This window comes from Parasteatoda tepidariorum, chromosome 5, assembly GCF_043381705.1.
Source record: "Parasteatoda tepidariorum isolate YZ-2023 chromosome 5, CAS_Ptep_4.0, whole genome shotgun sequence".
Taxonomy (NCBI): Eukaryota; Metazoa; Arthropoda; class Arachnida; order Araneae; family Theridiidae; genus Parasteatoda; species Parasteatoda tepidariorum.
In genome coordinates, this window is record NC_092208.1 from 67,396,011 (window position 1) to 67,413,754 (window position 17,744).

The 17,744-nt window shown below is 26.8% G+C and overlaps 1 protein-coding gene across 1 annotated transcript; it reads right to left on the reverse strand.

Annotated features, from left to right (window-relative positions):
• Positions 1-5,854: 5,854 nt before the first annotated feature.
• LOC107453168 (protein tyrosine phosphatase, mitochondrial 1) lies at positions 5,855-16,725 on the reverse strand. Its single transcript, XM_016069875.4, has 4 exons — positions 16,267-16,725; positions 12,779-12,859; positions 7,781-7,972; positions 5,855-6,599 (listed from the first exon to the last, which is right to left on the reverse strand). Exons 1-4 carry the CDS (start codon positions 16,402-16,404, stop codon positions 6,462-6,464), a joined length of 549 nt encoding a protein of 182 aa, XP_015925361.1. The 5' UTR covers positions 16,405-16,725; the 3' UTR covers positions 5,855-6,461.
• Positions 16,726-17,744: the final 1,019 nt, after the last annotated feature.

The following is a 17,744-nucleotide window of genomic DNA, read 5'->3' on the forward strand; positions in this document are numbered from 1 at the left end:
TAGAAGAGGATAGAAACTATGTCTTGGCACAGAAGCAAAATGAAAAGTTGGTAAAGACACCTCAGGCTGTAAAATCCATAATTATAAGAAGTGGGTAAACTGTTCAAATTTTTCAAAAGAGTAAGGATGATTTTATCCTTCTTGTTGCTTTATATATATAAAAAGAATACAAATGAATATTAACCGCCTTCCTTACCAATTGTTTTGAAGAAAGAAAAAAAATGCAAAAAATCAACATTATTTTATTATTAAACGCAAGGAATTTAAAACATAATACACAAGTTGAAAAAATTTTTTAAGTGTAAAAAACATTTAATTTACCATCACTTTACTATCCAAAGTTATCTCTTGCAAATGAAAAAATTTAAATACAGTACAGAATCAGTTATCCGGAAATCAGAAAACCAAAAAAAAAACAAAAAAAAACGGAACGAAATTCGATAAATTTTCCCGCCATTTTTTTAAAAAAATGTTTTTTTCCTCATAAGATTTTAGGATTTTTTTCTTTTTTGAAAGATGTTTACCTTACCATCATTTTGGAAATAATCATTAGTGTATTACTTCATCATTTTTTCTTCTTTTTAAGATTATTTACAAAAAATGTATTTTTGTTTTTGTTTAGTTGGGTTTAACAATAAAAAAACTGCTTTTTGTAGCGATTCAGAAAACCGGAAAAATCAGTTATCTGGAATAGCGGTGGTCCCGATCGTTCCGTATATTCGGTTCCCTACTGTATTAGTCTTTGCGTGAATGTTTTTAAAACAAGGGACAACACAAAGTGATATGCCATTTTGTTACTTTTTTTTTAAATATAAAATCAGCAACCATTGTATATACAATCTCTCAAAACATGTATGCAGTTCTATAATCCAACAACAAACTCCCAAACAAAACTTGCCAAACTTCCAATTACAGCAGATTTTTTTTGCTTCCAGTCAAGTGAAAACATAAAACAAAACGTACCGACTAAGTCTGCTGTGCCAGAGTTTTCTCGGGATAATAAATATTTGCAATATATTCATACCCAAGTATCAGGGAAGTGGTTAAACAATGATCTGAATAGTTGCAGATCAACATTTTGAGGAGTAGACCAGCATCCAGAGGTGAAATGACGATATACTATTTTTTCAAGATATTTCAAATTTTTATTCAAGATGAAGTAATGCTACTTAAAAATGTATTTATAATATTTAAAAATTTCATAACTTTTTACTAGGAAATATCTATAGAATTATAAAGCATTGAGTTTATTTTATATTAAATGTAGAGAAAGTATTTTAATGGTTTTATAATTTATGAATAAGGGGATATAAGTGTGGCATTTATTCTGAACTTCTGCCTTCTAATAAAAGTACTTTTATGAAAATTACTTTAAAAAAAATATACAATGGAAGCCCAATAGTTAAGCAACAATATATGCTTTCTGATAAATCCACAAAAAAAATATCATAAATTTCTACAGTACGCGCAAGCTCCCTAATTATTAAAAAACAATTTTTTGAGTTACAAGATATAAGATAGTTGTACATGGAACTTTTTCAAATGAAAATAAGCAAGCAATTTTTTTTTAGAAATTATGTTGTAGAGAAAAATATTCAAAATCATAAAATAGAATTAATTTAAAAGTTATAATTTTAATACCTAATTAATTTAAATTTGTTATACAATTACACTCATTTCTCTACAGCCAATTAAATAAGTTGAGATTTCACTAAAAAGACTAACTTCAACCTAAAATTTAGATCTTTTTGAATATAGAATTAGCCAATTACCATTTTTATAATCTATCAAACAATTAAACTAAGTTTGATACAAGTATATTAAAATTAGTAAATTTATGAATTATAATAGCCAGTAACAGCAAATTTAGACAGTCGAAAGATAAAATTTTTTTTGAACTTAAACAATGTGCAACATTTTTACTAAAGATCTGACTAAAATGCAATAAGCAAATATTTAAAAGTAGCAAAATAATTCACTTTCTCAAATGCTTTGAGTTTTCATAATAACATTATATTTTTAACATAATAGTTTAAAAAATTATGTGCATGAATTTCAAAACAATTGTACAACATTTCATGATCTTGTGTATAGCTTAGAGCAAACATCTGGTATGAATATATTTTAAAACCATATTGGAACATATAGTATAAGAGTAAAACTAAAAAATTTCTAAGAAAAATCTTAGGATGATTTTTATGACTTGCTAAAGACAATTTCATATATTACTTTCAACTGTTTTAACAAGTTAAAAACACTTTTTATTGAGAAAAACTTGGAGTTAGCTTGCAAATAAAATTTAGGCAATAGAATACTTATTAATGTTAACTATTAAATTTTAATGAGACATTTTATTTTAACTAGTAGCTATAGCTCTTGAAATATGTACCTAAGCTATTGATAAAGAAAAAAGTATGTAAATACATAAGCTCCAGATTTAAATTAGATTCCTAAGCATAGCTCATATTTGAGTTGATTCATAGATATTAATTTTTTAACTTATTCCCATAACATTTTAATAGTTATAAACCAGTAAAAAACTATAAAGGAAGCAAAATGAAAGTTTTTTTTTTCTCGAAAAATTTAGAACTGTGCGAACAAAATTTCCTAAATGGAAAACATAAGGATTTTACAATATGTTGATATAAAACACTTGATATAAAGATATAAAAAGAATTTAAACTACAAGTTTAAATTTTTGGTTTTCGAATTATGAAATATTTATTAATTTACATTTTAAAAAGGCTGGTTTCATGCATATAAGTTAATGTAATAACTTTGGTTATTATAAATATTTAATAATAATACAAACTAATAAAACAAGTGGAACACCTTGGTAAAATGTTATAACATTAAAAAAATTCACAATATAGACATAACCAGTAATATTCATCCCAAATATTTCAAATTCTGAATTACAGGCGTCTTTCAACCTAAATACCATTAAAATAAACGTTTAATGGATAATGAAAATTACAGAATGTTAAAAATCTTTTAAAAAATAAAAACTACTTTTTTTTAAAAAAAATAAAGCAATTAAAAAAAAATAATGTTTTAAAAAATTTACACTTTTATGAAACTTGGAAAGCATGTAAAGGTAGGGACACTAAAACTCTTATCACCAATTTTGTAAGAACTTCATTTTTAATTTGGATTTAAAAAAAGAAAATGTTAGCATATGTCATATAAAGATGAAAAGGAATAGTAATTTGAAAATTGAATGTTTACCTCAATTTAATTTGAAATAATAATGCTAAGTTTCAGGCATTAAATCAGTATTTTAAAACTTCAGAGCTGACTAACTATTTAAAGATATTAAAGTTTTACTATTTTTGTTGTTTACTTAATTTTTTTTTTCTTCAAACTTAAGTCTCAAAATGAGAATTTAATTTAACAAAAATAATGCTGCACCTAACTTATGTGATATTACCAAACAATAATGATTATAAAAAGTAATCAAGCAAAACCTTTCAGTTGTTTAAATTTTTTTCTTTAATTATCAAAAATTTAGATTTTTAACAGCCTTTATGTTTTAAAAATTTATTTAATTCTGAACTAAATTGCTAAATATACTACGAAGAATTGTTATGCATCATTCCAATAAATTGGACATATTTAAAGAATCATACACACATTAAGAGATTTAGCACGGCTATGTTAATTATCTGTATTTTGATTTCTCAATTGGCTCAAAAAAGATGGTTTTAAATTATAAATTCAATATCACTTTCTGACATTTAGTAAAATTAAGAAAATAAAAATCACACTTATAACAAGAATAGACATAAAACAAATAAAATGTATTTAATACTCACAAGTTAAAAGTTTTATTTCATTTTTAAACAAAATAAATATATTCAAATAAGCTCTCACTATCTGTTGTTATAAATTCACAATGGCTATTATTTCATCAATGTCAAAAAATAATTATACATAAAAAATAGAATTCTTTATATTACAAAGTATGCAAAAAAATGTTTTTTGAAAATATAATATAAATTTAAAGACTAGTAAATAAAAAATAACTATAGTGAATAATAAAAAAATTAGTTTTTTACAAACAGTGTTTAACAGTCATTGAAAAAATTTTTATGATTATTGATGTAATAAAATGATGTAATAAAATTTTTTCAAAGATGGAATTTTTTTATTTTTAAATAGAACTATTTGCTTAAAGATGCATTAGATAGAAGAGATTCTATTATTGGAAGTAAAAATTTTACTTTTAAATGAGATAATTATGCCAATGGCCTAATATAATTCTAAAATCTCTTATAGAAAGTTTTTCTGCTAATATCCAGTTTATATCTTTTAGGCCACTATATGGTCATAATCATACAGACCAAAAATAGTATTTAACATAGATTAGTAATAAATTATAAAATAGTTTTTAAGCAAAAAGATTTACCCGAAAGAGATCTCAAAACCTATGTATTTTTTACATCTTATAAATTAATCATATGAAAATTTTAAAATTACATTAAATAATTACAATTAAGAGATTAATTTAAATTAATTTCTAAAAGGAATTTAAAATTATTTAATAATTTGTCTAATATACTTATCTGGATGGTCTTTAAGCTGCTTGATTTGCAACATAAAAAAAAGATATTTTTTAAATTTTGTCTTCTAACTTATCAGTAAGGCCCAGATTTTGATGACATTTGCATTTTTGGACATTTTTTGTCTTATAGAGCATTTTTTTAGATTTATAGGGCATTTTTCTTTAAATTTTGGGGGGTATTTTGCATTTTAATGCATTTTTAAAGTTTTTTGTTAATTTTTTCCAATTTTTATTATTTTTCATCAATTTTCATTATTAGACTGGCTTCCAAACAATGAAGAAAATCTATAGAATATTAACAGGTGAAGCAAAATCTTTTCAAATTGACGAAAAATTGTCAGTAAGTGAGACCGTCTTTTTCAAGTACGCACTTAAAACATCAGTAGATGTTTAAAGAAGCTTCTGCAAGAATGAAAATTTACTTTCAGACAAGAGACGCTCGTTTACATTTCAAATTATCAAAAAACATTTAATAAACCTATGTAATTCTGATATTTAGTAATATTATGAGATGGAAGTTGTTATATCCATTAAAGTTTCTATACAAAATAAAAATATTTTGGTGTCAATATATTTTCCTTTTTTTGTTATTTTAGGATATAAAACAAATTTTTCAAACTTTAATGAACGTAGAACAAGTATTGCATTGCTTTATATTTTTTAAATGACTCATAATAATTTTAAAGAGCAAAACATTTTTTTAATTCAATATTTTTACTTTATTTAAGGAATTTTTTGCGCAATGTTTGGATTTTTAAGGGCATTTTTTGCCCTTTTTAAGGGCATTTTTTGCACTTTTTAAGGGCATTAGTTGAGACTTTTTAGGTCATCAAAATCCGGGCTCTACTTATCAGTTAACAGAAGAGGTTCAGAATATTTTTTCTGAGAGTCATTATGCTTAAAGGGACAATGTCAAACCTTCTTGCTTGGCTGAGCCACTGAATTTAAATAATACATTTAAAAAATATAAATATATAACGGCTAATAGAGTGAGATGTAAAATCTTTTAAAAAGTTAACAAGAAACAAAATGTATTGGAATATTTTAAAAATTATATAAATGCATACAGTATTAAGTCATTTGTCTTATTTTTAAATAATGTTAACCCTAAGTAACTAAAAGTAATGGTAGTTACTCACTGGAATTAAAAAATTTCATTAAATAGAAAACTCTTAGATAATTTTAATGCATTTAAGGAGCGACAACAAAAATTTCAGACGTGCAAAAATTTTATGACGTTTGATAAAAATTTTAAAAAAGTAAAAGAATTTTAAATATATTAAGCAATTATTTTTTTTAAACAATTTACGCTTATACAAATCAAGAGCAAATAAAAATTGTAAGGAAAGGTTCAGAAAAATAATGCAAATTTCTTCTACTTTAATTTTAAACTTTAGTTAATTTCTTATTTCTCCATTACATTAATTATTGATAAAATATAATTGAATCTAAAGGGTAAAGCATAGAATAAAATTTTTAATTTTATTTATGTTTAATTGTATAAGAGTTGATTTATAGCAAATATTATAACTATAATTTATCACAAATTCTTAAAATTGGAAGATTTTATGGATAGCACATTTCAATTGTAGTATGTTTTGATTCTTTCACTTAAGGAAAAAAAATTAATAAATAAATTTAAGTAAAAAAGAAAATCTTTACTTAAATATATTTCTTTACCTGAGATAAAAGAGTTGATTTTTTTAAAATAAATAACATGAAATCATTACAAAATTAATAAAAGACAAATAAACATGTAGATAAATTCCCCTAATGATATGAAACAAAATCTCTTAAATATATTATAAATATAGTTTTTTTTTTTTTTTAAATATAAATATTGTTAGAATGATTCACATTTAACATAAAGTTTAACTTCTCCTTTTCATTCTCAGAATCAGAGGGATTCTCTTTTCTTCTCAACATTATTTTTGTGATAAATATCCAAAGCATCCAATTGTTTTCTTCCTAGCAAGATGTGCGGGCGACGAGATCGCATTAACTCCACAGCTTCTTTAGGAGTCCAATTGTGGCGCTAAAACATACATTTTTTTTTCAGTTTAAAAAGTATATTAAATTATTTACTTAAGAACTATGTTATATTAAACTTAATTAATTGTAAGACATTAACTTTTTAGTTTTATTAGATGACTACCAGGGATGCTAAAAAATAAAAGTCTAAGGAAATGATTTAGATATTTTATTAAATTAAATTTATTATAATAAATAATTACCATATCGATTTTGTACCATTTGTAATTAGAATTATACTTCACTAAACTATTTTAAATGAATGACATTAACTCCTAAATTAAGTTGGATAATCAACAAATATGCTAAAAAGTTAAAATTTTTAAAAAAAATTTGAAGTTATTAACTAACTATTTGCATACCCGCCAACTTTTTGGCTCGAAGTCCGCCCAGCTTCAGATCTAAGGATACCAGTTTGCCTGGGAAGTAAAGACAGCTTATGTCCAATGCTAACCACATTACCGCAATCACACCATGGAACACAAAATTCAAGAGTCGTAACGCACATTGCACCTCTGGTCCACAAAATTTCAAAACCTTAATATACATGACTTCCCTGGCTAACAGGATGCTAGGATTTTACTTATATTTTGAAATATAGGATGATAATAATTAAAAATTAAAGTGGGAAGGTCAACTTATAATCAGATCAGTTAACCAGCTTCTTTAGTTAATTTCTAAAAATTTAGAGCAAATATCGACAACAAATGCTTTTCCGTTGGTTGAGCATTGGCGCTAGATCACCAAATCTAGCAAAAGGACCAATTCAAAATTATGTTTAAAAAAAAAATAGTTGAAAATAAAATTTTTAAAAATAACAAATAAAAATGACAATAGTGAAAGAATATTTTATTAAAAATCTTTTAGGTAATTAATGTTTTGATAAATTAAAAAAGCCACAATAACCATGATGGCTGGGTAGTACAAAAAGGAAGTTGAGACAGCGTATCTTATTAATCGAATCATTTTGTATTTTGAGGTAATTCAAACAAAAAAAAAACTTATGGCTTAAACTTGAATGAGCTTTTCAGAGGCATACAGTAAATAAAAAGGGTTATTTCAAAGAACGAAAGATTCTTTGAAGAAATCTAAATGTTAATCATTGAAATTTCAACTAAATGTTAACTAATAGCGATCAGATAAAAATTACACTTATAATTACACAAAAGTAAGCATAAATTATACCTTCATTAAGTAACAACCAACTAGAGTTGCACTCCTCGTTCTTCCAGCTTTACAATGAACATAAACACTACTTCCTTCACGTACAAATTCAAATATGAATTGAACTCCACGTGCCAGTTTTTCTTGGCTGGGAGCATGAAATATATCTTGGGTACAAAGTTGAAGAAATCTAACTCCTTTCTTCTTCCATTCCTGAATTAAAATATTTTAATGTTAACAGAAATCTAAATTATTTAAGGATTATACAAATTCAATTTAATTAAATGGACTAGAAATTTTTTTACTTAAACTTTTTATTCTTAATAAGAACTTTTTCAATATCTAAAAATCATACTAATATGATAATTAATATGCATCTTTTTAAATTTTGGTTCAGTATATTAATTTAGTTATAAAATAAAAGATATAGAATAAAACCAGACAAGTGAAATAAAACAGGTTTCAGGATGTTTAAAAACTATCCTAACTTAATTTATAAAGAATTAATTCTGTGAAAAAGACACAATGTCTCCTTCTCTTCCCTTTATTTATTCACGTTATTTATCTTAATACAGGTATACTTGTATATCTTGAGTATAGATTTAGTGTACAATCTTACGTAACTGTGACCACATGGATGAACATTAAAAAATTGAAATAATAAAACTTTTTCCTTGTTTTTTAGAAATAAACTATTATATTTAAAAATTGTACACTATCCTTAATTTGCCTTTCGCACACATTCATTTTTTTTAAATAAAAAAGCATATCAAAGGTTTAATAAATAAAGAATTAAATATATAGAAGAACAATAATTTATCTATCTGTACAATAAGGCATTCACTTTTGAGTGTTCTGGACAGGGAAATTTGACAATTAATGATTTTATTATCCAGTTGTGAAAAAAACCTTTCTGACAATTGTCAAAAATCCAAAATTTTGGTGTAAGCATTAGTTATTTTAAGTGTGAAATAATTATAAACATACATATAAAATTACAAGTGATCAACCAATTATGTTCTTAAATTATTTTAATATTAAACTCTTTTTGTTTTTACAATTACTGTAAAAAAACCTGAATTTTTCTGAGGCAAATATTAAAAAATTATTAATTAAAAATTTGAAAAATTGTGATTTATTGCAATTTGTTAATTTTTTATAAAATTGAAATAAAAATAAAAAAGCAAACATCTTATAAAAAAAACATCTTATTCATTAAATGTAAAATCAATTTTCATTTATTCCCATTTAAACTTTACATTTCCTCAAAAAGCATGCAATTACACAAAGGTATTTTGAAGCCCTCTGTACTCAAGTTCATTTTTCAGTTTCATGTGAATAAAACAGAATCCTCAATTTTCTTTAGATCAGAATTTCCTTAAAATGTTAGTTTTTTTAGTGACATATTTTCTCGTAAATTATTTCAAAATATTTTTGGTTGTTGTTGTTAATTTACGTCGCACTAGAGCTGCACAATGGGTTATTGGCGATGGTCTGGGAAACATCCTGGAGGATGATCCGAAGACATGCCATCACAATTTTGATCCTCTGTGGAGGGGATAAAATATTTCATCCCCTCCACAGATCAAATATTTTTGGAAAGTAAAGTTTATATCAGAAGAAAATTCATTTAAATTAGCACAATTCTTGAATAAATGAGAATATATGTTTAAAATAATAAAAGTCAATATATATTGAATTGGTAATAACTTAGCAAATTAAACTTAAAGGTCCCTCTCACATAAACTTAAGGAATTCAAACTAATAAATACACAAATTGATATGTTTTCTTAACAAGGAAAAAGTTTGTAAAGCAGCAAAATTAAACAATAAAAATTTATAGGAAATTTTTTAGACCAAAAACTTCCCCATGGCTGCTTAAAACTTTGCTCGTGTAATCAAACATATTCTACTCCCTTGCATATAAGTAATAAAAACAAATACTGAGAATCAAAAATAGCATTTATAAGTTGAAATCAGACAAATATTGGAGACTGCTTAAGTTTTACTTAATCTAAAAAATCTGTCTAAATTCTGGCAAAAAAGAATTAAAATCAATATTTTGATTGGTAATAATTAACTACTCATATCCTTAGTAGCAAAATAACTTGAGCACTCATTTGACCAACATTCATGAAACTTGGCTCAGTAAAGGTTCAAAGGTCCGTTATTTACCAATATTGGCCCTACATAGAATTGTCCGATTCACTCGATATTTTATATATAATCAGTGTTTTCATTATAGAAAAAAATGGGTGAGAATTTCTCACCGTTTCTCAAAAACAGGGTGAGATTTCAAAAAATTAAGTGAGATTTCTAAAAACACAAAAACTCTTGAAAAAAAAATCATTTCTTTAATTATAATACATTTTTAACGTCGTCTATTTTTTAAAGCATTGAATATTTTTGGTGCATCGGCATAAAAGATTTTGCCTTTACAGGTATTTGTCCATCTTACATTATCACATAAAAAATTTGAACGTCTTACATGAAGAAACCTTACCTACGGTAAACACGTGGTTGCAGAGAAATGTGTTCTGAAAGGGGTTCCGTGGTTGTGTTCTATTGTTCGAAAAGGCTCTGAACAATACTGTTAATTAGGGAAGTTAGATAACGAGGTAGATGTTGAAAATAATGAAAGATCCAGGAAGATTAAGTTAAGATCCAGGGAGGAAATTGAAACGGATTTTATTTTAAATGGCGTAATTCGAAGCTTTTTCCAAAATACGAGAAATTTTGAAATTGATTTATAGAATGCNTCATGAAACTTGGCTCAGTAAAGGTTCAAAGGCCCGTTATTTACCAATATTGGCCCTACATAGAATTGTCCGATTCACTCGATATTTTATATACAATATACAGCCAATATAAGCCTTATATTGGCCCACTATAAGACCAAAATTAAAAAATCTAGGCATCCCAATATTCAGTGGCGGATCCAGCGCGGGGGGGGGGNGGGGGGGGGGGGGGTCATAGGGCTCATGACCCCTTCCCCAAATTGAAAAAATAAAATTAAAATAATAATTTTTTTAATAGTTTACAAAAGAAATAATAAAATATTTTAAACATTATTTAAGGGGGCATATAAACCTAGACAGGGAGGAAAAATAAATATTTTTTCCATCTAATTATGTTCTTCACTGTTTCATGAATCATAGTCCAGGAGATTAAAACAAAGTTCGTCGCAGTTTTATTGTAATGTTGAAGCACTCTTCAACAGGTTTAACCAAAGACTGTATAAAGGTGAAGATGAAAGTGAAGACTTGCGAAACTCGTAACTAAAATCTGGCATTAATAAACATTTAAAAAGAAATTGATTTGGATGTTGAAAAAATCATTGACAGATTTGCCGAAGTTTCTAAAAAACGCATTACATTTATTATTGAAAGAATTTTTTATATATTGTTCTATTGTTCATTATGAAAAAAATAAATGAGAAGTAGCATTAAAAACCACAGTTTTTCTTTTTTCAAAAAAAATATTAAAAAATGTTTTTAATAAAAAAATTAATTGTGGGGGAGGAATCTGAGACTATGACCCCCCCCCCACAGGAAAAATTTCTAGACCTGTCCCTGCCAAAATCCCAGAAGCAGAAAGTGCCTAAAATTGTGACGTACGTCGCAGAACAAACGAAGTCCTGCAGAACAATTTGTATCTTGAATAAGTGACAGTGTTTTCCTGCAATAATAATTTATCAATAATTCATCGTCATTAACAAAATTTTTACACTTCAAAAGTGATTGAAAAAGTAGTAAATCAAGAATGTTTGCCTTGGTTTAAAAAATAATGTAGAGTATCTGTGTATGATCCTGTATTTTAATAAATGAAAATATAGTATTTTAACGTAAAACTGACTTTTTTTCGCTGTGAAATGCTTGCAGAACATTTGTATAAATTAATAAGTCCTGTTGCAGAACATTTGAAAATATTCTGCTTCTGGGGCCAAAATTAGTCCCTCCATGCACGTTCATATAGGAGCCATATTGAACCAAACTAGGGACAAGGTTGTTGCTAGGGATACTTATTACCTGTAATAAAAACTGAATAGTAATAAAATAACAAATAATATTGATCTACAGGTTTTAAGAGTACCATGTTTCAAGAAAAACCAGTGGTTTCAATAATTTTGGCTATATTTTTTATATACGAAATATATCCGTGGCAGAATCACGGCTACATTATCAATGAACGTTATAGAATTCGCGTAGAAAGAATTTTTTTTTTTTTTTTGGGGGGGGGAGGTAAAAAATTTTGGTTTTGAATATTATAAAGATTTTTCTACTGATTTTTTAAAAAAAAATCTCAGTATTATTAAGGCACTCAATGTTCGAATCTTGAATTCAAGAAATCACTCTTTGACACTCCTGGTTCGTGCCAATATCATCGTTAATCCATACAGTATTTCGTCATTTGACAGTTATTGCTACAGATTTTTACAGTTAAAAAAATCCTTAATGTTTTTTTAACAATTTTACTACACACGAAATTCAAATCGCTTTTTTAATAACATAACAAGGTTTTGAGAAGAAGCTCTTTGACGTAAGAATTAAAATTAATATTCGGTTGATATATAATGCCATGGGGAAAAATATTTTTTTAACATAACAAGCTTTGAGATATCGAAAGCATACTGCATATTAAATACTACACGTTAAAACTGAAAGTAATTTATAGTATTTTAATAATGACATTAATAATTACATTGCACCATAATTGGTTTTATAAAGAAATTGTAAATTGTTTTAGCACACATTGTATACAAAATTTAATGCAGAATGAAAAATGCCGAACACTGGTCAAACCAAAAACATTCTACACAATTGCAGCCTTTCATTCTTTGTTTATATTTTGATAATTGTAAATTATTTTATAAAACGTTTTTCAATAACTCTTATTTATATTGTGAGTAGATTAAAAAAAGCATTTATAGTTTTTTTCTTACAAATAAAATTATTTTTTCTTAAAAGAAATTTAAAAAAATAATAATTAATAAGAATTAAAAATAGTAAACTAATTAACCTCTTCTGTGGTCACCCATCTTTGGAGTTCAAAATCTTCATTCATTGATACTACACCTCTTACATTCTCTTCTTCTACCAGCTAAAATAAATGAGTGAGTAAATAAAATAAAAATCATTTTTCATGAAGTCAAATAATTTAAGAGTACTTTTCGGTTAGCCAGACCTAAGAAACCTCTTTATTAAAATTTTATTAATTTTTTTTATTTTTATGTGTTAAAAAAATAAACAAAATAGAAAAGTTGGTGGAAGTTTATATTTTTGCAACTCTTCGCTTGTGCCCTGCTCACTGAAAAGTACCAATCAAAAACATTTTATATTCTACTAGTACAACAGAACACGAAATTAATCAAATTTAATTTACTTAAGGAATTAACAACCTTATTCAAGATAATTTTTAAAACTTAATTTTAATTTAGTTAAAGTCAAATTTTAACTCCTCTATCAAAGTAAATGAGAGTTGTTTTAGCTTCAAAACATTCTCAAGTTAATTTTTAATAATTACTAATAATTGTACTGAATAAAATAAAAATACATGAAAATAAGTAAATTTACCAGTAACAGCACTTCATGTAGCTAATAAAAAAAGACTTAATATAAGATTTTTTTAGAATTATGTATTAAAAAGATCCATAAAAAAGTGACCTAATACAGCTAACTAATAATTATTGGTGAATACGTTTCATGGTTTGGTCACATTGAGAGATCACCTGACAGCCGAGTGGCAAAGATCCTGCATTGGAATCCCTTGAGCAATAGATCGAGAGACAGGCATGAGAAAAGGTGGATTTATGATATCTTGGATAATTTAAAAGCTTTAAGGATCTCCAACTGGAAGATTAAGGTTGGAGGACAGAGCTGTATGGAGAAACATTGTGTGGCAGGCTAAGGCCCACCCTGGGCTGTAGTGCCAATAAAGAAGATAAAACAGATTAATGCAGAAAATGTATAGAAAAATTATCTATAAAATTACTGCGGAGATTTCCATATCATGATCTGTGGCAGAATTAGTGCCAAGTCTTGGAAACTTCCGGGCGGTAGCCCACGAGAAACTAAAAAAAACATCACAGAAAGCAGGGATGAGATTGGCCAAAAGGCAAAAAAGCTGAATTTCCATGTGAGTAAATTTTACCCGTGTGCAATTGCTTAATAATAAATTCTTGACAATTTAAGATAACAAACAACAAAAATTTTTATTTTAGTTGGAAAAAATTACATGATAATCAGCAACTGTTTAGATAATTATTTTTCATATGATAAGAATTTCGCACTTTACATCATAAATAACAGCAGCATTATTATTTCTTCAATTTCAATGCTGAGTTAATAAACTTTTTGTTTGCAAAATCTTTTTTTTGTTGCTTAATTTGCTGCAAACGCTTTAGGTTTTCAAAACATGCAGAAAATCCTTTAACAAGGTCAAATTTCTTGTAATGCAGCTTGTGAATGAGGGGAAACAGATTGGTGATTAATTTAGTCGTTAGCCCATCATCAAACATCTTTTCACAAATCCTATTTTTTCTTTCTTTACCTGCCTTTGTCACATTCTTCTTTGCAAGCACAGAATGTAAATTTTGAATATGCCTACATATACTAATAATTGTTGATAGAAAAACAGTCACATTTATAGTAACTAATTTAAAAAAAACCCTACTTCTTACAAGAATTGCGATAATTGATTTTAAACTTGTGTGAATATGAATCATTACAAATGTTTTTTAAAACGCATAAATACATATAGTGATATTGGATTTTTAAATCTCGCAAATAAGAATTATATTGTAGTATATTCAAATTGCGTGAATAAGAATCGAAATGTTAGCAAATACCGGGTTTGAGACTTTTAAAAAGCTTGTTTGAAGCAGCGACGTTTGAATTATGAAAATACGAACTATCTGGCGGGCGGGTAAAAATGAGGAAAATTGTATCTTCTGCGCGTAAAAGTGGCGAAAATAGCTAAAATTTGGAAGGATTGACAGATATGTAGGTTGAATTTTCTGTTTATCTTTGAAAATCAGAAATAAATATAATAATTCAACAGCTAAATTTTTTGAAAAAGCAAAATAATTATTTAAAAAAAGTTAAACTTTTAGATAATCGGAGTTTTTGATAAAAAGGCGGATATTCGAGACACAAAAATAAAAAAAGCGGAAATCCGCTAAAAAGGGGAAAAATCTCATCCTTGAGAAAGGGGCCAAAGAAAGGGACTCGTAGCCTGTATGCTTTTTTTTTTTAAAATTCGCAAGTTTNATCGGAGTTTTTGATAAAAAAAGGCGGATATTCGAGACACAAAAGTAAAAAAAGCGGAAATCCGCTAAAAAGGGGAAAAATCTCATCCTTGAGAAAGGGGCCAATTCGAAAGGGATAACTCATAGCCTGTATGCTTTTTTTTTTTTTTTTTTAAATTCGCAAGTTCAAAATCTATTTGGCACCTTGGCGATTGTAGTTGGCGCGACAGATCACGATAGAGAAATATCCTGCAAATGACCTATTAAAATAAACATGAAGTCTTAGTGATTAAAACCGAAAAGGCTATGCCCTCGAAATGACATTTTCATCAGTACGATCATATTACATTCAAGGTTTTTCATAGCATGGTTCATACTTCATAGAATGAAAGTGTAAAAGTTAATTTATAACATTTTCCTAACAATTTTTAAAAGAAAAAAAACTATATGATACTATAGCCAAATATGAACGAATAAGAATTTGACCATAGAATTAAAGTGCCAAAGTTAATTTAAAATATTAGTTTTGTGGGGAATTAATTATCGACTATGTCAACCTTCATCTATCAAAAGGTACCTCCTGATGGATTCAAGTTAACAAGTCTTATATACTATTGATTTGGTTTTTAATATTTGTAGTGGTAGTTACGCCACATTACTCCCCTTCCAGAATTTTATCTGTGATAGAATTCGATGAACAATTACCACTAGTTGATTAATGCTGTTTATTTATTAACTTCAATTTTCGCTCTTTATATTTTTTTTTCTTCCAAGCATTTCGCTCTTATTTATTAAATTTTTTTTACAGCTTTTTGCCATTTTTTCCCATCGTTTTTTTTATAGCTTTTCGCTATTATTATTTTTTTTCTAGCATTCCGCTCATTATTATTTATTAACTGGGAGACTTTATTTACTTCACCGGATTTTTTTTTTTTNTTTTTTTTTTTTTTTTTTTTTTTTTTTTTTTTTTTTTTTTTGAGCAGTATATTTTTTTAAGCAAATTAACTGTTTAATGTGGATTCATCCATCAATATTGACAATTTCTTATCACGTCCGTAGGTGGGGAATTAATCTTAGACTATGTCAACCTTCATCTATCAAAAGGTACCTCGTGATNATGATACTATAGCCAAATATGAACGAATAAGAATTTGACCATATAATTAAAGTGCAAAAGTTAATTTAAAATATTAGTTTAACTATTTATGCGAAAAAAACAAAACAAAACAATAAGTAATCTATAAATTACTGATTAACTTACTTTTTCAGTAATAGAACGAAAAGGTAAAGCTCCTAAGATGACGTTTTCATCAATCCGATCGTACCACATACGAGATGATAGTTTTTCCATGACAACATTATACAGAAGTGTTGGATAAAACGATGCTCTTGCTAACATGATGGCACAATTTCAAAATAAGTTATATGACACTATCACAGGGTAATGAGGAGAGTTGTGTCAAAAATACATTACGCTGTTGGCTAAAAATAATTGGGGAGTTTAAATGTGCATTGCCAATTATGCATACCGGTATTGCTTATCATGAGTAAAACAAGCAAAAATTCGAAAACTCCTGGTGAGAGCTTGATGAGCTGATAGTATTAACATATTCTAAGCAGTGTATTTTTAAACTAAGCTTATAAGAGCAATTTATGCTCATTAAAAATCTCGAAACTCGTTCTCGTCTGCCAACTGCCAGCTGCTAAATGCATTCTAAACATAGCAAAAATGTTGCCATTATGTAATTCGTTTCTTTAAGAAATATTATAGGCTCTTTTTAAATGACGTAGAAAGTGCGAGGTGTAGGAATTAAGGATCACTCTGAATCCCATTCAATAATTAGATTGTTCAATGTACAGTGTGCAAAATAAGAAACGGACCACCATAAATAACTTTTGATCTAATGATTGGATCTTCACGTTCCTAAGACTCAATCTTAATGGTTCATGGGGGTAATCTCAAATATGCGAATTAATTAGTGCAGACGATGTTTTAATTTACGAAATCGGAAACAAAATCGTACTTTCTCTGAATAAAACATACCCCTTTTTTTTGACGGATTCGGAATTTTGTTCCTGAAAACATAGCGAAATATGGCCCCAATAGTTTGGTCAAGAGATCGGTCCAAAGGCCCTTAATGTTAAATTTACTTTTTGAATATTTTGTCTCAAGAAATTCTGAAGTGAATTGAAAAATCTTTGCACACAATTATAAAAATGCGTTTATCAAAGAATAATTCCATGCAAAAAATAACTTTTAATAAATATTTATCATATATTTAATATTAGTCGAGAAAGTTTTGAGTTGCAAGGTATATATTTTTTTACATCATCTTAAAAAATGTTATTTTACATGGCAAATAGTTCCTGAGAAATCGAATTTCAAACATCTGGCTTTTTTGAAATTCAATCTCTCTGGAACTATTTAACCGATTTTGCTCAAATTTTGTATTTCACCATATAAAATTATATTCTTTAAAAATGATGCAAGAATTTGTTTACCTTACAATTCAAAATTATTTTAACCATCATGAAATATAATAATAAAAAATAATAAATATTTATTAAAAGTTATTTTTGGCATGGATTATTTTTTTTTTCCTTTTTGATAAAAGAATTTAAGAATTGTGTGAAAGAAATTTTCAATTCACTTGAAAAGTTCTCGCGATATAATGAAGTACGCAGAAAGTAAAATTAAAGGGTTCAAACTTTAGACAGCTCTCCAGATCAACCTATTGG

Coding starts and splice junctions, on each gene's coding strand:
- LOC107453168 (XM_016069875.4), bottom strand. CDS start 16,404: ATGTTAGCAAGAGCATCGTTTTATCCAACACTTCTGTATAATGTTGTC. Junction 12,860..16,266: donor TTCGTTCTATTACTGAAAAA/GTAAGTTAATCA, acceptor CATTTATTTTAG/CTGGTAGAAGAAGAGAATGT. Junction 6,600..7,780: donor TTGGTTGTTACTTAATGAAG/GTATAATTTATG, acceptor TGTATGTTTTAG/CGCCACAATTGGACTCCTAA.